Source organism: Mixophyes fleayi, chromosome 2, assembly GCF_038048845.1.
Source record: "Mixophyes fleayi isolate aMixFle1 chromosome 2, aMixFle1.hap1, whole genome shotgun sequence".
NCBI lineage: Eukaryota > Metazoa > Chordata > Amphibia > Anura > Limnodynastidae > Mixophyes > Mixophyes fleayi.
The window spans coordinates 371,165,126-371,188,144 of record NC_134403.1 but is presented as its reverse complement, the minus strand read 5'-3'; the positions used below and the strand labels follow the sequence as shown (position 1 = coordinate 371,188,144).

At 38.7% G+C, this 23,019-nt stretch overlaps 1 protein-coding gene across 2 annotated transcripts in view; it reads right to left on the bottom strand.

Moving 5' to 3' along the window:
- Positions 1-8,420: 8,420 nt before the first annotated feature.
- The window catches only part of LSAMP (limbic system associated membrane protein), a 524,444-nt gene continuing 509,845 nt past the window's right edge, over positions 8,421-23,019 (bottom strand). For both annotated transcript variants that reach the window (XM_075197389.1, XM_075197390.1), the window contains one exon: positions 8,421-19,093. In XM_075197389.1, coding sequence (XP_075053490.1) covers positions 18,996-19,093 — 98 coding nt within the window. In that variant the 3' untranslated portion in view covers positions 8,421-18,995. The remainder of the gene's footprint in view (positions 19,094-23,019) is intronic.

Below are 23,019 nucleotides of genomic sequence, written 5' to 3'. Positions count from 1 at the left end.
ACATCTGATTGTTTGCTATGGGCAACGACTCCACTTTTATTGTTTAGAAGTTTTAGTAAATATATCCCTTAATTTGATGAGAATTCTACCATTAAGGTCCGCTTTGGAAATATACTGTTCGGTGCAACTCTACTGAATTCATTGTGACTAACACAACAACACAGATTAGCGTCATCAATACAGGACTGATAGAGCTAAAGCTACTGTATATCCATACTGTCATTTTTTAGGCATGGAGGAGTGAATTGCACGGGGTAGAAGCATGAACATTTACTTTATGTCATCATTCACACTCACTGCACATCCCAACAATCCCTACACATCACAACACTCCCTACACACCCCAAAGAAGCATAAGTGTGGTCTTAGACTTAGAACTTATGCTAAAAATGTCCAAAATTCATTACCCCTTAATCAAAGTGTACAGAATGTATTTAGCATCATGAATGACCTCCCAGTGCTGCAAATTAATTTTCAAAATGCCATAAATCTAAGTGAAGAGACATGCTTACTGGAAACACAAGGTTACAGCCTGTCCGCACCTCCTCCTCCTCCTCAGGAACACCCAGCGGGAAGTCTGAGCCTTTGCTGAAATCTATACCGACATTTGCCAGCAATTTGGATAATCTGCTGTAAGTTTTCGAAGCTTTGAAAGAGAGGTTGAAGTAAATATGCCAAATGTATAAACTAGAACTTGATTCTGTGAATAGTGTGTGGATTCGCTGCTCATTTGCAATTACAGAACCCTGGATAGCTCCTGAGTCTGAGTTCAACAGTTTAGTGTCATATAACAAGGTCACGTACGGATTACATGAATCACAACGTTTAGTCATCAGACTTTAATAATATGGTATAACAGTGATGAGCAATAGGCAGCCCACCAAGCCCTCACCTTCTTTCTTCTTTATTATCAGATTTGTTTGTTATAGCGTATACCACTTATTTAAAATGCTGCTGATATGTTATTACAGATTGGTGACATGACCATAAATCCCAACCAGCAAGTTCGTTGCCTAGGTGTAATCCTTGACTCACAACTCTATATTTGTATCATGTTACATACATCTAAAAACATTTAAAGAATACGCACATATCTCTCACAAGACACTACAAAAACATTCATTCATGCACTCATCATCTCCCGCATCGACTATTGCAATTCCCTCCTTACTGGTCTTCCCCAAATCAGACTCTTACCTTTACAATCTCTTTAGAAGCTAGATTGATTTTTCTTGTAAATAGTTCTTCCTCTGTCAAGTCACTCAGTCAGTCTCTACATTGGTTGCCTGTTTTTCAATAAATCCATTATAAAATTCTTCTACTATCCTACAAGGCCATCAATAAAACTGCACTGACATACATCTCCTCATTTGTCTTAAAATATCTCCCAACTCGACACCTCCGTTCTGCACAAGATCTGCATCTCTCTTCCACTCTCATCACATCCTCCCATTCCCGGTTACAGGACTTTTTTCGGGCTGCACCCACTTTGTGGAATTCTCTCCCTCGCACAGCAAGACTTTCCTCTAGTCTTCAAATCTTCAAGCGTTCTCTGAAAACCCACCTCTTCAAACAAGCTTATAATATTCCTCAACCACCCTCTTAATCTCCCCAGTTTACCCTATTACCATCCTCTACACAGCTAACACAAGACAACAACCTTCTGACCAACACTGATCACACAGCCCACTAAGCACTATCAGCCTTCATTCTAGCTGCTACAATGTGCATTATGTAGCACTTACCCCTGTGTATCAAACTCCCATTGTCTCATAGATTGTAAGCTTGTGAGCCGGGAACTTTTACCTCTATGTCTGTCTCTATTACCCAGTATCATTTTATTACTGTGTTTGTTCCCAATGTAAAGCGCTATATCAATGTTGTTGATGATGATGATGTTGATGATGATGATGATGATGATAGTGTCTCTGTCTTTAATTTAATGTATTGTTTTGACTTATTACTGAGATTAGGGGTAACCTGAGGCCCTCTTGATGGTTAGATGGCTGCCAATGTGGCTCCTGAAGTGCATCAGATATTACATGTATCAGTTATTAACTTGTAGAAATTAGAGTGTGAGCTCTAAATCTGAGCAGGACCCTCCCTACACTCTGTTTTCATGTCTGCATGTATTTTGTCTAACTTGTGTGTCGTGATTATCATCATCATTTATTTATATAGCGCTACCTATTTCTGTTCTATTTAGTGCTACTACTAATAATGTAAATACAACAAGTGATCTTGGGTCTTTTTTGGCGGTGACATCCCTAAAAAATGGAGGTTATGCTCTGCCGCAAGCACGTGTAAGTCCAGACCCTTACTGTAAGTGAGAGCCAGGAGTGACAGCCGTGTACTACCAGTAACAGCCCTACAAAGCGGTTCCTGACCCCTGATCATGACACGTGGCAATCATTATATGTCTTCTGCACTACCTTGTTTGGAATAAGTAGTTCCAATGACATCACATGATTTCCGTGACTTGTCCTTTGTTCCAAGAGCAGGTGGAGAACCCAGGGACACTGTGAATGACCAGTCCAGGCACAGCAGACACATCCCAGCTACCTGCCCCTAGTGAGTCCAAGCCTGCCTCCATATGTAGCTGTATTACGCTATCAGAGTGTGATAACAGCTAGATCAGAAAAAAGAACAATAGCAACATTGTAACAAATGATACTACATGACAGATACAATATAGCGTAACATGATTCTGAATGCAGCTCTGTAACAATGATGTATATTGATGAGTTTTCAAACTTATATAGTTTGTTTGTTACAATTCTACAACTGACCAGATGCGACATTGCTGATAACTGTGTCCAGAGTGTTACTAATAGGTTAAAGCAAAATTGATCTATTAGTAATTATTTTTAGCTTTATGAGCTGGATTCTCATAGGGGCAGAATCAATTTCTATTGACAGATGTCGCAATGACGTCAGCCTGCAGTGCCGAACACTTCTCCAATCAGAATAACTTGCTGTCAGCATGGTGAGCCAATCAGAGATCTCCATCATCGGCTTCTAGGTAAGTCTGTTTATTTTCACATTGGTTTGGCAGAAATTTGGATATTAGTTGGAGGACTTATTGATGTCGGATTTTTCCGCATCAATCAAGCGTACCCAACCCCTTCCGTTCACCCCTTGATCTATTATAGAGGAGTAAACTTCACCCCACCTATCATCTCTACTCTTCTCATAATACTTCTTCTTATTTTTCAGGTTCTCTACAATTAGCTTAGACTAGATTTGCATATTCTGATATTAGATTCCCTCAGTTCGGGGCCCCTTAGAGATAAATGCTTTTCTCCTTTTTCATTTTTCATTTTCACTTTTTTATACTTTCCAGACTACACTTCCTATTCTTATGTTTTCATTTGATTCATCTATATAATTTTGACTTTTGCTTCTTTTCCATCTACATCCATTACATGTCTGATTAGGGTTTATCCAATACATCAATTTTTAGTCTTGTCTTCTTCCCTTGTTTTGAGATGTGGTTAAACAGGTTGGTACAAAGTTCTCACAATGAGAACCCGAGAGATCGCGCCCCTCAAGAAACAAGAATTTTTACACATTTTCTATTTATTTTGATTTTATATTTGTTCTTTATTCATTCAGCTGCTTTCTTTTTTATTAGGTATGTGCCACTGTGGTCACTTCAGTTTTCAGTGATATTATTCACTTGTAATACTGATACACTGTGTTTGTAAGTATTTGGAACAGTGTATGCTTGCATACAGTTTTTAATTTTTCATCATCTCTTCAACCTTTTATTTAAGATTTTCATTTAAGAGTTTTACAGTGATTTTTTCAAAAAATCTTGTATGAACCTAGCTTTATATGTGTATTATATACCTGTATGTTGTATATGGGTGGTAAAGATAAACGAGGAGTTAAGTACACATGTGTAGGTGTTAATTAAAGATGAGCACCGTTATAAATGGAAAAGCAAAAGAAGGTGGAGTATTCTTGAGAAAGTCAGGTGTACACTGACGAAACGCGTCGGTTACTCCATACTCCAACAGACGATTGGACTTATTTTATTGTTTGTTTTCCCGAGCTATCTACAAAACTCATCAGTTTTACACTTTGGATGTTATCTGTTCGATACCAGTATACAGCTATCTGAGTCACGGACCTGCTCTTGGCTGTATACACCTTAAGAGAGGAGAGTTTCTCCCCAGCAGCCAGCACATTTTTTCGGGAGGGATCTCACTTTGTTCAAGTCTTCAGAACTGATCAATTGTTTATCAGCTGAATCGTGGACACTACCTTTGGCTGAACAAACAACAGGAAGGGGATTTTTATTTGTTATTTATGCATTTATAATAAGTACTTTTAATTCACATATGCTCTCCGCCATATGCCTTGTATATTTTTGTCAATTATACTGTTGGCTCTCTACATTTTCCAGTATTACATTTATTGCTCTCTAGGGATTGGTACCCCTATGATTGGTTGCGACACAATTTATTTTCTTATTTCTTGAGGACTTTTTATATCAGTGTACAAGAGCTTTTGTTGTTTCACATTAAAGAGAGAGATTCCCTGAGAGATTGGTTAAGACTTCACAGTGAAGAGTGAGATACCGTACCAGAAATCTAGATACAGATGCTGATCGATCAGGGGGATAAGTAACCCATGTTATTTTACTGTTGATTTACTTAGACTGTGCATTGTGTTATTAGTCAGTTAGGGAACAGGTGGGGAGGCCTGTAGACTATTGAATTATACACTTTTGCTGGACAGAGAAATAATAACAAGGGTGAAGTGTAGGGAAAGTTTAAGGACAGAGACTGAGTATAATTTGTGAGAAACTGCGCCAATTGCATTACTATTCTTTACTACATGTAAGAGAAGTTCGAGTACCTGCTGGGTGAGAAGTATATGATATTGAAGCAACTACATGGTTATGTCAAGGAGAGAGAGAGGAGGTAACAAAAGTGCAAAGTGTATGCCATCCTTTTTGTGGCTCAAGGAAAGCCTACTGAATCCCATGGTATTTGAGGAGAATAATATAGCAGAGTGTTTTTGATTGTGACATTTGGTTTAAACCCATAATGAGGAGCCTAAAGAGCCCGGACATTGCTATGTACTACTAGCTGCTAAATGTTTAATCCTATTGAGGTAAGAAGGAGTGGATTGAGTAGATACTACCATAAAATGACTGTGATAGAACCGAATACATATTTTTGTGGTTAGTTATTTTTCTAGATAGATATTATAGAAATCTGTTAGATGATAAAGAGGTACCTCATAGTCACTGTGTACCAGAAAGACTTCTGTATATTGAGAAATGTGACTTTGCTGAGCTGACGCCATCTTGTTGCCTAGCAGCCATTTTGTCCTTGTACAGCTTAAATACAGCTAGTTTGTAGAAGTTATTCATTACTATCTTGTTGTTTGCAAGAAATTGTGCTCATGACGTTGGATATGGCAGACAGGAGATAAACCACCACCCCCCTTGGGAGAATTCCTGTGAGAATGTAGCAAGGCTTGTGAAAAAGGAATCATGCACAATAATTGGCTAAGACAGCTAGGGGCGTAGCTTGCTGAAGTACGTAATTCTAAATAACCAGAGTGCTATAAGTATGTGAATTTGTAAACAATAAAGTAGAGCATATTGAATACTCAGAACTTGCAGTGTTTTTTATTCTCTCCGGCTGATGAGCTCATAAACTGGTAAACTGAAGCTTACAGGTGAACTGACTGATTAGATCTGACAATATATAATAGAATAGATAGTAGAAAGCTCCGTTCACCAGTTTTATGCGAGTGTTTTGTGTGCAGAAGTCTTTTTTAGCTACAAAATTCAGAAAGACTCCTTTAGAAGCTCATGCCCCATCAATAAACGTGCTGGTGAGGCTTCTAGAGACCAATCTGGTGTGATAATATATTATTTGTGTGTAAATGTGGTCAAGAGTAGGTGGGGTGGAGCGTTCCTTGGTCTCCCACTGGTGTTGCTACAGCCGAGACACTACCCAACGAAGACCGTACGTTAACCAGACCCTGCGGTACCCAGATCAAGGTGGAGGCACGGCGTGACACAGAACTCGAGTTAAAGAATTTATTTGTAGACAGGGCACACCTACTGGTACATAAACCCTAGCCAGAAAAGGGGATGTTACATAAAAAAGTGAGGGAAATAACCAACAATGCTCCTTGTCCAATCACTACATCAAACCTTCAGAAAATATATGTGGAATTCAGGGATTTCCATAATTTGGAGCACTAAGCCAAAAAATATGCTAAAATACATTTAAAAATTACCTCTTTCTTTGTTCTAACACAGCCCCATGCAAAACATAATCATCATCAGAAATTTACCGTTCTTGTTTCTGGCTCTTGAAGCTTCTTCGATAACAGGTAGTAGATCCCATTCCTGTGATAAAATATCACTTGAGAGATTGATTATCCACTAACGTTAGGAGCACACAGTTGACGCTTCATGATATGAGTGAGCCCCATATCTTCACTTGCAGTGTCTATGGTTCAATAAAGCAAAAGGTTCCCCCACACCTCCGCCAGTCCTGACTGCCAGCAGGTATGGGGTCATTAGAACCAATAGTTCCCATCCTCATACCTCTTTCTATATTTGCACTAGCGTTAATAAATCCTAATAAAACCATTATTTTTTACTGTCATCATGGGTAAAGAATCTAATTCCTACCCACAGCTCATACAAACAGTTAAAAAGTATAACATACTGCGAATTTGGAGATTAAGCAATTGGCGTAGTCGACGGTTTTCAATCAGTTATTAGTTTATCTGTAATCCTCATGTCTTTAAATTAAAAATCAAGTACAATCTGTGCTCACTTTGTCTCTAAGCCATTTAGCTATTTTGATCTATATATTATTTACATCCCTGGCTTGTTGAGAACCAAGATGTATAAAACCACCCAGCTGAAGCAATAGGACTTAGGCACAGCATGACCTACATTTGTCTGAGTGACTAAGAGCAACTCGCACTTTCTATTCCATCTCTACTGTTTTCTGAAGTTATGATGACAATGTTAATAACTTTGTTGCAACTTTGTTACAATTCTTCTCTTGAGGTAGATCTTGTACAGATGTGTAACTCATTCTGCAAATGTTAGAATTCCATGAATGCTACAATATCACAGTTGCTGATATATTTCAAGAAGGTTCAGCTGTGTGTGTTCCTCATTACTGCAACATAACTAAACCTTTCTTTCAGAGGACTAGAAAACAGTCCTGTATTAAGTGCATATGAAAAGTGACATTGATATAGTTAAAAAAAATGTAGTTACATGGGGACGGGGGGATTATTAATAATTGGAGGAAGTTGGTAATCAATAATTTCTGTACACCACAATCGGCTGCGATGCGATTAATGCGCAAACTAATCATAATTTTAGCAACATGTAAATAAGATTAATGTATTTCTATCATTTAATATAAAATATAATGTGGTGAAGAAGCTAATTAATGTTGCCAACATATTAATTACATCGAGTTTGGTCTCATTCTGTTCGCAACCGCGTGAGAACATTTCCGGTAGTATTTATGAAGTGCTCGCGCATTGCGAACGCTAGGTATAACTAATATCACTTTTCATACACCAAATAGCAACTCCAGAGATGCCATAAAATAACCAGTTTCTACAGTTCTAGAAGGGGGAGCCTGAGGAACGACACCTGGCCACACATGGAAAGATGACCCCCACCTCAAGGAACAATGACCAGAGGAATCAACCAGTGGGGTGTCGAGTTCTTGGGAGGTCATGACCCATCCACCTATGAATGTGGACCTTAATACTGTACCTGTGTATCGCTGTGATGTCACTGCTTTTTATGACTGCACAGTGTATAAATTGTTCATATCTGCCTTTAGAAACCAGAGCGTTCTAATAGAAGCTTGTTGTTGGTGCCGACCGCGCAGGCGTATGCATGCGATACTTTGACCTGTAATCTATTTTGAGAATAAAACTTGTGCTTTGGAACCACAGCGATCGCCTCGGAGAATCTTTATTTCATACGATACATATGGACTTATCACCCAGTAAATGCCTCATCTTCTACCCATTGTATCTCATTTAAATATCTCCACCTGCAGATCGAAAATCTAATTTTTACATGTGTTTAGTTATCAAGAGCCCCCAATCTGCCGAGCTCCTGCCAGCACGCCATGCTCTATTTTGCAGATGGTGCCATCCGGATGTGCAAGTTTTAGGCACATCGACACGAAAGTAGCAACCAATCAGATACTACGGTTTATCTAGTACACTCTAGAAAATGATGGCCAGAATCTGATTGGTTGTCAGAATCTGATTGGTTGCTATGGGCAACACCTCCACTTTTTCCTTTTTAGAAGGCTTGATAAATCTTGTGAAATTACACGATGATAACAAAGGTCTGATTTGCAGCTTAAAATTCTGGAAAAAAAGTAGACATCCCATGATGGTAGTGAAGATTATATTGTTTTAATGTTTTGGCATACAATACACACTATATGCTAAAAGCCCCTGTGGGTAGCATAAAATTATATACACAGTACTAAAATGACGACAGTGTTAGAAATGTCCATTGCAAGGGGGTAAGGCGTCCACCTCTTCTAGGGGAAGTCACTCGCCCCTCATGTGCTACCCAAATTGAAGCCAGTTGGAATAGTAAAAATGAAAGGAAAAAAATACAGCATGACATTTGGGCAATTTACAGACATGGTGTCCAAACTAAATAAATAATAATTAAAAATCATTAATTTTAAAGACAAATTCTTATTAATTTTAGAGTACTGTCAAATATGAATATTCTAAACAAAGACACGAACATTTACATCAAATTTGACATTCATTTTGTTTTCCATCGGTGTCAGCAGTCCCCAGTGATTGTATGCATTCCGGTGACTACTGGCCCCGCCCACAAAATGTCTGCCTTCAGTGCGCATATGTGGCAGCTTAAACCCTATAGTCTATTTATGCATTTTGTGGCAAAATGTTGCTCGATGTTTGTCAATATGACAGTAAATGTTGTTTAAAATCTTTTGCTTCTAAGAAATATTTTGTTATCTATCATGTCTGTAAATTCTGCCCAGAAAGCCTGGCGCTGAGGTCAGCTGACTGCCAGTCTGTATATTCATACTATAACCTGTTTGGCAATGTCACATGACTAAATTTTCTGAAAACTCGCAATCTTGTATTTTTAAGCAACTTAAGGTAGTGTTTTCTAACTCTGTAACCAATGCAGAAAAATCCACTGTAACACACTCATCCTCAAACAGCCCAATAATCAAAACGTGATGGCATGTATCAGACAATATGTCAGACAAGTCCACTCTGGTATCATTTTAAAGTACTAAAAAGGTATAGTGTCACCTTATGATCCATTGACTTTATTTACAATCAGTAAAATGAAATAGATTAATTCAACTTTCATTAGAAACAACATTTCAGTCAGTTTATTTTTTTCTCCTGAAAAAAATTTTTTTTTTTAAAATAGTGCAGTACCATCACGAAGCCTGCAGGTGTCGCCACTGACACTGCTGACTACAGCATTTGACATATGGCGCTCCGTAAAATGTCTATTTTAGGTGATAAGCCGATGTGGGGAATGTTAGACAGCCCTTCAACATGTTCTTCAAAGTAAACGCCTTTTAAGTGGACTTACATGGCTCACATGCAACAGAGGTAGCCATTTTTTGGGGGATCGAACCAATATTTAGCACAACATTTGATAAGAAACTATCGACATAACTGAGGTATGAGGTGCAATATGCCTCATGCCTCAGTTATGTCCCTAGTGATTTGAAACAATCTTTAACAGAATTATGTATTTAATTTTCACCCCTCTCAAGAGCAAAGAATTGGGGTGAAAACCATTCAATCGTGACGCAAACATTCGTACGTCCGGCAATCGCTACGTACATTCAGAGAGCCACTGTAGTCATTGCTGGGGGTATAGTAGTGGAAGGTTTTATTATTTGTACATTAAATGATTTTTTTTATCTTTATTTATTTTTTCCAGTTAACAAAACACACTGATTAATCTGGTGCCCCATCAAATTGTCTGAAGCTCTTTCTTAGGAGGTTGTAGAAGAGACAGAGGGGAAGGAGAGTTTGGGAGAGAAAAGAGACCTCAGCATACAGTCATAGATTAGCATCTTCCAACAAACTTCTTGTGTATCATATATATATATAGTTTTTTTTAATACGCAATTATGAATTTACATGAGCAATGGTTATTTATTTCAGTACACTGGATGCAGTATCTTTAAGCAATGTATCCTATTTTTGTGCCAGTTTAGAAAATGTCTTCGTCATATAAAGAATTCTGTGGGCAAAACCAGACATTTACAAAGCAAATCACAGAATAACCTCTTGGGTTTCTTCAATACATTTCTCTACCTTCTGTTTGAAACAATGTAACACACAATCATAGGTTACACTGACTCCCAAACATTTGCATAATGTGGACAATACAGAACTTTATAACAACAACAGATAGAACCAATATGGATTCCATGTTTAGCACCATAATTATATTAAACAATTTCTGAAACTAGTATCAGGTTGGGTGAATATTGAATATTGATTAAACAAATTGCAATCTCCCTATGACGTAATTAACCTGGACAGTTAGAACATATTGGGCTTCAAGAAAATTACAATACTTCATTATCTACTGAAGAACAAATTGCTTGTATGTGGCGACCTTTATATTTACACGTGTACGGCCTTACGTGACTAATTAGTATTCCGTGATGGAACTCCAGGTAGATCACATGATACAAATGGGGTGTGGCTTGTTTCTGGAGTCTATCGAAACAAGTAACACAGCAGAAAAATCATAGGAGGGGGATTTGGTGAAACGCGCAGACAGGCACTGTCACTCTATGTCACTCTATGTGAGCAATTCAATATTATGTTGGGTATCGTTGGGCCCCAATTAGTGAATTTGGAACTGAGTTAAGGTATCTATGCGCCCATGATGTTACAATGGAATCAAGATCAAGAAATTATGTTTCTATCCTATATATTCACTTTATTATATTACATAAATCTGTGGTCGGAGTGGAAATTTATAAGTGGCGGCAAGGAAAATGTAAGTGACTGGAATGGGATAGTGTTACAGTGAAGGCAGTAGGAGAAGAGGCCATATGACAAACCACATGGAAATCACCCCTACGGGAGATCTCCAAAGTTGTCCGTATATTGGGGGCGTGACCACACTAATTGCCTCATTAGACTCCGCCCCCTGATATACCAATTTCAGCCTATTATAGCAGGGGGCGAGGACATGATGATACAATTAGCCCCACCCCACCCACTTCACCAACGAAATGGGCAGGATTCGGGAGGTGCCCTGCTCTCCCGGGAGTCCGGGAGAGCTACAAAAAATTCGGAAGTCTCCTGGACATTCAGGAAGACTAGGCAACTATGATAAAACTATAATATACTCTCACTGTTTTCAAATGTTCTTGTTATTTGGCAAAAATCCTTTATTTGTTTGATATAAACAGGAACTGTTATTGTCTAATGTTCCATCTAGATTATTGCAGGCTGACCAGCTGATACCAACATTCTTTAATTATCTATACACAAAACAAGTTGTTTGTTGTATCGTATTGTGGTCTTATTGTTTGCATAAACATTTAGACCGTTATTCTTTGTAAGTCTACGTATAAATGCAAAAGTCCTGATACAAAAAATTGCTTGTAAGTGCATTTGCACAATGTAACTTGGGGCAAAATGGTCACACTGTAAATGCACACACCTTGCACCTGCATATTGTATCTTGCACTTGCAGTCACTTGGGCTTCAAGAAGCTTTGCACTAAGGGCGCCAGTGTACGATGTGTCTTTCTTAAGGTTGCACGTATCTTTAATTATGTTTGTTACAAGATGTAACTTTTGCACTAACGTTAATTGGATGCAAGTTTGAGGATGACTGTTGCATTAATGCGCTAGAATTTAGTTTGCATGTACTCAAAATACATGGAAACTTTAGCTGCAGGGGCATATTTGCTTGAACGCAAACGGGGAACAATAAATCAGGGCAAAACATACTGGAAAAGTTTAAAATATTAACCAACTACAGGTAAAGAAAATATATAAAACGTGCATCAAAGGCAGCGTGAGAATGAGCCAAGCGTAACAAAAGACTCATCCGGCCGGCATCAAACAATTATAACGTTGTTTCAATAAAAGATAATGTTTCACAACCTACACGAAATCCAATTACACCTCAGCAGTCGTTCTGGCTGTAATACCGTCATAGCCGTTCCACTACTATTGATTCATTCAATTCATAAAGCGTGAGACCCGGGGATTCATCAGAAAAATAAATTATAAGCGCAGGACGGGATGGGCCTGGGACAAATGATTTTCTGCTGGCGATGGACTATTTAGTAAGAAAAATTGCTTTTTATTTTTTCGATGTCATCGAGTATTTAGAGGGAAACATCACCGCACTGGTTACTGTGTATGCGGAGTTGATATATCACACAATTAACCCTTTCTTTATAATGTTCTATATATTAGTGGCTGGCTCCGGAGTTAAGATAGCTTTAATCCCACTAGAAAGCAGAAATGACTGATTCAATTCCAAGAAGACAGAGACTTCTTTATTAACCATCTTATATTCCAAAGCTAAGCAGTACGTCAACCATCAACTCCACTCTGGACCACACCCCTTTCTTCCCTGCTATCTTGTGATTGGCTGCTGGCTGTAAATGTGCTAGTAGACCAGCCAATAGCACGGAAGAAGGGAAAGGGAGTGTATCGACAACTTCACCATGGAGGTGGTTGTCATATATTACTGCTTAGCTAGAAAACTGGCTAGGAAATAACCATATATTGCTTGAGTTATTTGTTTTTAGACTATTTTGAGAAATCTTGTCCACAACATAAATTTTTATCTCGTAGCAACTGGTCATACTAAGATAGTTTAGATAGCACTAAAGAAACAATCTTATTTTCTTTTCAACAGTGATTTCAAGACATCCAGACAGTCTTTGATGTGAGGGGACCCAGCATTGTCAAGTTGCCCCCACTCCTCCTCTTCTATTGAGAACATCGATTGGTCCCTACCCCAATTTGGCTATCTGCCCCTGTGCAGCGCACTTTCATTCTACACTCTATTGGCAACTTCACATTTTGCCTAATATATAGGGAATTAATCAGAATTTTAATGAATACCAGAAGTTATATGAAGTAAGCTGAAAGACAATGGCCATTTCATTGTGCTTTGTGGTGCGGTGGGAAATGGAAACACTTAATTCTGAGCAAAATATTGCAGCTAAATGTGTAATAAAGGGAAGATCACAAGGAGCATTTCTGAGAACTTCATTCATCTCTCTCTCTATATAAGGCACCTGTAGCAATGACTATAGATGGAAATCAAAGAACGTGTGACCGTGTATTTCAGTCGTATTTTGCCGTATGTGTTTCCAACATATTATGAAAAATATCACACAATATCACATTGCTATAAATTATAGCTGCTGTGCTGTAATAATATTTAGGACGTCGCTGTCATGTGATAGTGCGAAGATGCTGTAAGGTTACAAATTTCACCCACGCAGTGTAAATGATAGACTAGTACCGCACAGATTTATATAACCCTGGCACGCCCCTACAGTCCAACATTGTAATTATCCATTCAGTTTAGCACTTTGATTATAATCGTACGGAAAAAAGGAAATACTGTATCCTCGTTCTCCAGACATGTTTCTATTACTTGTTCTCCACTGCAATCATCCACTGACTGATCTAATATCCTCCTTGATGGTTCATTAAGCAACAATATCTCTTTTTTTAAAAAAAAAAACAACAAACAAACCTATATATGTACCTGATGGAGATTTGAATATTTAGAGATAGCTCCGAATGTTATAAGGACTTAAGACTAAGACAATCATTACAAATGTAGCAAACGTTGAGCTGGGCTGCGCTTTAGAATCCGTCCAGCTGCAAATATTACATTCATACTGCTGGTAAACATTTGATTAATCCTCCATCCTCTGCATTGGCATAAGACATGCTTCCTGCTTAAGTTTCACTGACACATTATAGTCAAACATTAGATGACTGCAGAATAGAGAACATTTCTCAGATAATAACAGAAACAAGGAATCAGTATTTATTCCCCCCAGAGAATACATATTCACACGCTACCCTATAGAGGCCATATACAAAATAAGACAAAATGAGTTTATCTCTTTCTTAGAAATCATAAAAATACAAACTAAGGGGTTTCTGCTCTGCAACCTGCTGAGACAAACACTTCTTCACTCCTCGTAACTCCAGTAACCCTGTTGTTACTTTCTGGCATGACCAATTCTCCACTCCACATCACTCCAGTCCCCCTGTTGTTACTTGCTGACATGAGCAATTCTCCACTCCACATCACTCCAATCCCCCTCTTATTACTTGCTGGCATGGACAATTCTCCACTCTACGTCACCCCAATTCCACTCTTGTTACTTGCTGGGTCCCATCCAACACTGAGAAACAGTCAAAGCATGAACATAAAATCTCAGTCTATTCTGCTAATCGTAATCTTCTGAACATCACATTCCTATACCACTTCAATCATGTGGTTGTCCTAGACAGTTCCTGTAGGACTTAAATACAACTTCCCACCACAATCTTTAACAGCAGAGTTTGTCAGACACTATAAACAAGCAAAACAGGCAAATAGAACTCTACATTCTTGCCTGGAATCCTACACTATAATATCAGTCTTAATACAATAACTGGGATTTGCCACTGTTAAAATGATGATCTATTTGTTTATACCAGATTCATTTTATTTATAAGTGATAACAAATCGTCTGCATGGATCATAACTTTGCAAAAGGGTCAAACTGTAGAGATCGAAGCTGATTCTCAATATTAGTCCCACCTGTATCTCCTTTACCACCATACAATGTTCAACATCCCATATAATCTCAGACAATGACCTATATTGTCATGGACTTTTCTAGCTGACAGATTGTAAAATACTAGGACATATTCCCTAGTATTGCATTTAGGTACATTTGCTCAATTGCTAAATTTTAGATCTGTATTCCCACCAGAAGGGCCAACATTGGACAGTCAGAAAGTTTGTTTTGTTAAAATATTAATTGGTTCAATATTGATAACCTTAGTAGTGAACCTTGGGAGATTCACTTATCTCTGTATTTAATATATATCCTTATTTTTTTATTTTCCATAAGTTACTCAAACCTACTATGGTATAGGAGTATCTGTCTTCGTAAATTAATGAGAAATTGGTATCCACCTATTCCTAGTATTGTTTTGCCTAAGATACCTCTAGCCTAACTCTCTCAGTCTTCGTTAACTGCGCTCATGGGACGGATATGAATTTCCTGCGCTCCTTCCCGTAATCACTGTAGTGTGATGACTACATGGTTAGTGAGAAGATGTCTTACACCTCTCATGGCGCTAGTCGCTGTGCTCCTCCGATGGCGGGTTTTGGCCGCAGTACAAGTGCCCCCTTGCTTTATGTTATTATATTTGTTTGTTTGTGTGAATTATACGGATTAAGGGCTAGATTTACTAAACTGCGGGTTTGAAGAAGTGGAGATGTTGCCTATAGCAACCAATCAGATTCTAGCTGTCATTTTGTAGAATGTACTAAATAAATGACAGCTAGAATCTGATTGGTTGCTATAGGCAACATCTCCACTTCTTCAAATCCGCCGTTTAGTAAATATACCCCTAAGACTCAATCCTGAAGTGACGATGTCACAACTGAATGATTATAATCAATAACATCACTAGTCTTGGATTTAAACAATACCATTTACTGCAGAATAAGTATTACTCATGTATCAGATTATATAGAAATCATATTCAGATTACACTTTTGGCAATGTCGATAGCGTACCCCAAACCTCTCAATGCTCATGAATGATTACAGTTGCAAATAATACAGCAATATCATCTGGAAAATGTACAAAACAGACTTGTCCCCATGTATATCAGTTCTACAAATAATATAATACTATATTCAAGGGAAGAGGAGACCTGTATAATACACAAGTGATGCTAATATATAATATCTGTATAATGGTTAGTCCTGATGTCATCACGTCAGTGGTCATTAGGAACACTTGTGCAGTATATGGATTAATGCCCCCCCTTAAGGTAAATTTCACATTCCGTGTCCTATATAACAACACTTGGCTTGTGGCCTTTATATGGTCACCAAACTTAGTCAGTAATTTATAATATCCTTATAATTAACGGTGGAAGATACTTCATCTCATATCAATAAGTAGATTTATTTTATTAGCCTATAAATTAGGTTATATGAGCATTAATCATTCTGCATAGAGAGTCTGAGACCAAAAGTAGAATGAAATACAGGATCAGCCGTAGACTCCAATGAAACAGTTCTTGGTGGCGAAATTTAACCTGGTAAATGATACAAAAATTAAATATCTTTACCAAGAAATAACATTTCAAGAAAGCATTGCTCAGACATGATGGAACCAATATATGACTCAGCCAGAAGAGAATAATATTTATAACCAAAATAATGTTTCAGTAAAATGTCCCCTTAAAGGCACCGCATACGCTACACAGAGCATAATCACTTCCACGGGCTCCTCACACTACTAAATTATAGAAGTGACATTATCTTTATTCAATAATATTCTACAGCGCAGAAAAATATGTATCATCTCTACAGCCGAATAATTCTCTCATGCACCATAAAGAAAACACACGTTCCACAGTACAGATATTACACCCGTAACTAATATGTGACGTTGAAGACTCATGTTCAGGAAAAATGTGGCAATTATATTCAGTGGTGGGCAACCTAAATATTGTATTGTTACATATAACAAAGTGTCGTGTATTATCACTACACAGAATAAATTAAGTGATGAAGGAATTAATTCAGAAGCTGTCACCACAGACACTACCAAAATATATATGTTTGTTCCTTGCGAGTTTATCAGATGTTTTGGAAATGAAAAGAAGCAAACCTTTGGGTGTAGCAAGTTCTGAGAACTAAAATCTATATATAAATGAGGAGTTTCAACCCTGGCTGGGTTCATCATTTGTATGCCCAGTGGCTTGCCATTTGAATGTTGTTTCCCGGGAGTCAATTCTCCTAAAGAGGAGTTGTTTATTTACATTGTCGATAGGGAGACCTCTCTCCGTAACCTAGCAAAGTGGGAGACAATAGCTGAAGCAAAACACTGACGAAAGTATTCTATTAATTCTATTAATTATTATATAATATTTTTTGCGAGTAATCCATCCATAATCTATAACGGAAATAAAATGGGAAAGTTAAGGAAAAAGACAAAATTGCCCTCTTCGAAATTCTCTAATCCAGCTAAGTACACCTCAAATACTGTCAAATTAGAAGTGCGTAAATGAGAATTATCTTTAAACATCATCATCTCAGTCCCACAATTCAAAGCAAACCACCAGCAAACACAGTTTTCTTTATGATACTAAAGATATATAAGTTCTATAAGTTGAGGTATGAAAAATATTTTTAACGACAAACCCTGTAAAACCAATATGCTAAGTTACCTCATTATATATATATATATATATATATATATATATATATATATATATATATACATATATATATATACATATATATATATATATACTTGTTAAATATTTTCTTCCCCTCAAGATGGGATTTTGTGACACGTGGCTTAAAACGCAAGTTGAAGAAGCTGTTGTTGATGTGTGAGGGTCTTACCTCATGGTTCATTGATAAAGCACTCTGGTGGGGTAGAGAGCAATTATTATACAACTTATACCCTATGGCTATTGGTCTGATGCTCTCCGAGTGCTGGAAGGCTCTTCACCCTATCATGCAAAGAGGATTTAACATTGCAGCGATTGGCTTCTCTATGAACAAAACCCTGTTTTTTTCGATATGTGTTAGTCCCTATGGCAAGCTTGGCACACACACTCACACACGAAAAGCAGGCAAGGAAAGTAATCCCTGTACGATTTGAGCCCAGAAGGATTTTAAACCCTTTGCCCCTTCAATACTTTTTTTTTTGTTTTTTTTTATTGTGGGTGTGCTGGTGTAAATTGTTCATACCTAGAAAATTCCCCGTTGGTCTCTAAAATAGAGAAAGGGAGTAGGTGAATCCGTTGGGCTTAAACCCAACGTGATATCACAGGCTTGTCAGGACAAATCGTAGTGTATTGTGCCTTTAATTTTTGCATGCAGAGGCAAAGGGTTTAAAGAAGTGTTACCCCTCACTCAACTTATGGCAAATGTAGATGTCACATGGAAGACACCAAAATTCATCACAGTCCAGTGAAAGACCTCAGAATGCTTTAATTTACAAAACTAATATATATTTCCTATCTTTATAATGATTCTGTGTTATGTACTTCATAGGGTCAATGGTTGAGACCCTAATTGTCTACAAAACAGAGCTGAAAACCCAATGTGATGACTACCAGCACATTCTATAGGTAGTGAGGTCATATAAGTAAGACAAGTGCCCTCCTAGTGTATCATCTAATCACCACATCGCTGAGCGGAGACACTAAAACCTGTTTGTAGCAGGAATATCTCAAGGTGGTTCCTATTGCAAACGGGCCGTGGGACACCAGAAAACCAGGGTTAATCTTATCATTTAGAGTCCATTGGGAACGAGCGAGAGAGAGGCTGGAACACCAGAGTTAGACAATTACATGAAAAGAATCTCAAACCAACAAAAGAAAAAGACAGGAAAATTAAAAACAGATTTTTTACAACAATTCAATGTTCTCAGCATTAATTGGTTCTTTACACAGAAATCAGTCCCTTCATCTTTCGCGTTGTTTCGGTTTCTCGTTGAGATTTTCTGGTCTTCGTTTTTTTGTTTTGTTTTTTTTTGTGTTTTTTTTTTTTGTTTCTCCAATGTATATATTTTTCCTTAGCTTCTCAACACACTTTGTGAAGGAAACAGTCCGGTCTCTCTCTCCCTCCTCTCCCATATTACTTTTTTCTGTATTTTCTTTTTTTTTTTTTTCTTGGATATATGAATTTTATTAACATTTGCAGATTAGGCAGAAGAGGGAAATCACCATTAGCCAGATGGAAGCAGACAAGTTGGTGGATCCGTTGTCTACTATCACCGTCCCAGGTCCTGGGTAAAAGAAAAGACAAAAAAAAAGATATTAATGGGGAGATCGTGGACAAGAAAGATCTGATACTGGTGAGTTCTATGCAGGAGTCCATTTAAGGGTCTTTAGTGGTGGATTTCTGAACTTATTGACGGGCATTATCTTAGCAGATAAGTTTCTAATGTATCATTTGTTAAATATTGATAAGCTTGAAAACATATCTTCTTCATCCACATTAACCATTGATTCAACCTGCCTAAACATCTGGCTTCACAATGGTGTCTAGAGATATACCAGAGGCATACAGTACTACAGATGGCTGCTCAGGAAACTGTATCATTGGTCATTTAAATTCACCAAAAGCGGCGTGCCCTATGACACCTGCAACATTCAACCAAAGTGGTAGCAAAAGTTTTGCAAAGAGCTGTAGAAAAATCTTTTGATAGCTCAGAATTTATTTATTTTTTCAAAAAGGCACCAATGGTATTTATGTCACATTTTCAATTGGTTACATAGCAAACAATGATCCAGGCCACAGGGGCCATTACCATTAGCTTTACTAAGACAGAATAGATGGAAGTTGGGCAAAGTTTTGCAGTATGTTTTTTTTTAGCTGCTGTTCAATTAGTAAACTCATCTTAATATTGGCCACACACAATTGTCTGTTGGCCAGTTAGACTGTTTTATACCAAATTAAGAGACTGTGGCACAGTGTATAGCCCCATAAACAAACTTAATAAACAACCAAGATACAATTCGATTGGATTTAGTCGACTAGGACAGAATCCAGGTCAGCTGATGACTCCGACAAATGCATTTGTGAGACCATTGGCCTCACTGGAAGCGGAAGGGGCATCTTTGCATCGTCTTTCATCTAGATGCGTTTCACCAAATGTGCGCCATTTGGATGCAAAAACTGCACCTAGATCCAGTCATTGGGTGATCCGGCCAAATAACTGCACAATGTACGGTCTGAAAGGAACATTGTGGCCACCTTCATACACCGTACAGAACAGCTCCGGTGCAAAACATAATGAAAATATTTGTTATGACTTTTTTTTATTGGACCTAATATAACACAGAAATATATTGTAAGATCTTTATATTAGTTGCAATGATTAAAGAGGGAATAGATTTTGCATAGGTAGGGCTGATACCAAATGTCTCTTAGGTCCCAATATATAAAAACTAAATGGTGCAAATAAACTTCTCATTAACCATTTCAGTGCAGACTGAGAAGCTGCTGAAAATAAGGTTCTATAGAACTGTTATTGGCATTTACAACAAAGGCCTGTCAGCCAGCAAACTGCGATCTGTCATTAGACGGAGAGTAAGTTACACGGCAAGGGATGGAAGTGGGATTTAATGATAGTAATTGGACACTCTGGTTGGTATTTAGCTGCACATATTGATATTTTTCTGCTTTTCAGAGATGTCTTAGTGAACATCATAAAGTACACACACTTCATCTACCCCCCTCACAGCCATCTACAGAGTTTAGCAGGTCACACAACAACGGATGGAAAGGGAGGGGAGGAATCACATGGTTTGAACAGTAGGATCCAGCTTGGTGGGTTCTTGGGTATTTTTGTTGCAGCTGACACTAACCATGTCTATGCCTCAGTCATATGGTGGGGGCTGCACCGGATTATTAAAAGTTGTGTTGAGTAGGCAGAGTCGTGGCACTTACCTACAGCGTGTGCCACTGTACATACATACACACCGTTGGAAGTTGCCAAAATCGGGACATTGAGGGCGCTAAAGTTTGGGCTATTCCACCCGCTCTTACTGGAAAATTAGCGCTATCAGATATAAAAGACTGCAGGGGTCATGAGTTCGATCCCCGACCATGGCCTTATCTGTGAGGAGTTTGTATGTTCTCCCCGTGTTTGCGTGGGTTTCCTCTGGGTGCTCCGGTTTCCTCCCACACTCCAAAAACATACTAGTAGGTTAATTGGCTGCTATCATAGTTTTCTTGGTGCCTAACAGTGATGCATTCATACAACAAATGGACAGAAACATGGGAGCAAGTGGGACGTAAGTGTCTATGATGTGTGTCTGGCGTAACGTGCGCATACGCTCCCAATGGCGATCTGCATGGATATTACAATGTACAGCTCAGCAGACGGGGATAAATATTTACGTCCGGCTTTTTAAGCATAAATTACACCCAATTTGCAACCAACTCTGTTTCAGGTCCAAATTGTCAAATATGTGTCTCTCAAAAGCAATTGGGAAAGGGTATTATTGTTCTGGGGGTCTCTGGTGCTGTAACTGACAACGTGATGTTCACAAAAGATGAGCGACAAGGCTTTATATCAGAGAACCAGCATGACCCACCAGGAAGAGGCTCATTGAACATTATGGGACTTGTAGTTCATCAAAACCTTGGAGTGTCATAGTTTGTAGATAGCACAATACAAGTTTATGGGCTAATTCACTAATTTTATTTCAGTGGAAATACCTCCCAAATGTCTGGGTCTTCTTTACAATTCTATATTGGCATGTTGACATTTTCCGTTACTATCACCCTCTACTCACTCCCTGGCACAGATAGAACACATGAACACAAAGCGTCATTAAGATGCAGAGATCTGAGGAGAGTCTGTTAAACAGATCGACATTCTCTCTCCAGGGTCCTATAGATCAGACTCAACCAATCAATACAAACTATCCAATCGCACAATATTTACATGCAGATGGGGGGAGGGGGGTAAATATTGATTATTGGATATCACTGGCGAGATGGAAGTACAGTCTTCCTGCGTGTTACAGAGTGTAAAATACATTACATTACTGAGCGTATGCCGATATGCGCACAGTGGCTCAGTGGTTAGCACTTCTGCCTCACAGCACTGGGGTCATGAGTTCAATTCCCATCCATGGCCTTATCTGTGTGGAGTTTGTATATTCTCCCTGTGTTTGCGTGGGTTTCCTCCGGGTGCTCCGGTTTCCTCCCACACTCCAAAAACATACTGGTAGGTTACTAGGCTGCTATCAAATTTGACCCTAGTCTCTATCTGTATGTGTGTATGTCTGTGTGTGTGTGTGTGTGTGTGTGTGTGTGTGTATTAGGGGATTTAGATTGTAAGCTCCGATGGGACAGGGACTGATGTGAGTGAGTACAGCGCTGTGGAATCAGTGGCGCTATATAAATAAATGGTGATGATGATACCTTATATTTCTTCTACTTCACCTGGACTTTTACCTAAAAGAATAATTCTCCCTCCCAAGCGCTGTCTACTCCTAAAGGGAAAGAAGATCGTCAGTAAGTACATCCACTGGTGACGACTTCACCTTCAGCTTTCTTGTAACTTTCTTGTAGTAATCTTGCTGGTGTTCAATCTCTGATGTTCTTGGAGCAATTTACTGTCATTATAAAGGTTTCATTTCCTCCTCACTAGTCGAATATTAAATCACTAATCTGCTACAATGTTATTGGGGCTCCCAGTGCCGGCAGTCAAGGGGTTATAATTAGTCCCTGAATTGTGTTGAATAATATTGAGCTTTGCCGCTGTCTGTAAGTAAAGTCGTTAGTATCATCTGCAGTGACACAGACCACAGGGAGCTGTATGTAGCGGCTGATGTGATATTTTCATCTTGTGGATCAGGGTGGGGCCGGGGAATGGGAAGAGATCCATCACCCAGGCACATCATAGGAGGCTCCTTCTAAGGAGCCCCCCAGGCTGCGGATGATGGGGGAGGTGAATCTGCCTCATTAGCACCTCACATGCTGCTCTCAATGTTACATCCAGCTAATCCAGGTAGCAGCCCCCAGTGACAGATAGGACCCCCCCCCCCCTCATTCTGCCAGAGAACAGACCATCTCTGGAGCCCCTGACACTGTGTCATGTGCTGCAGAATCAATAGAGTCAGATGTTCTTGTACAGTTATACAGCAATAGAGGAAACGCTGAATGCAGAGCCACCGGCTCAGCCCTGGAACAAAC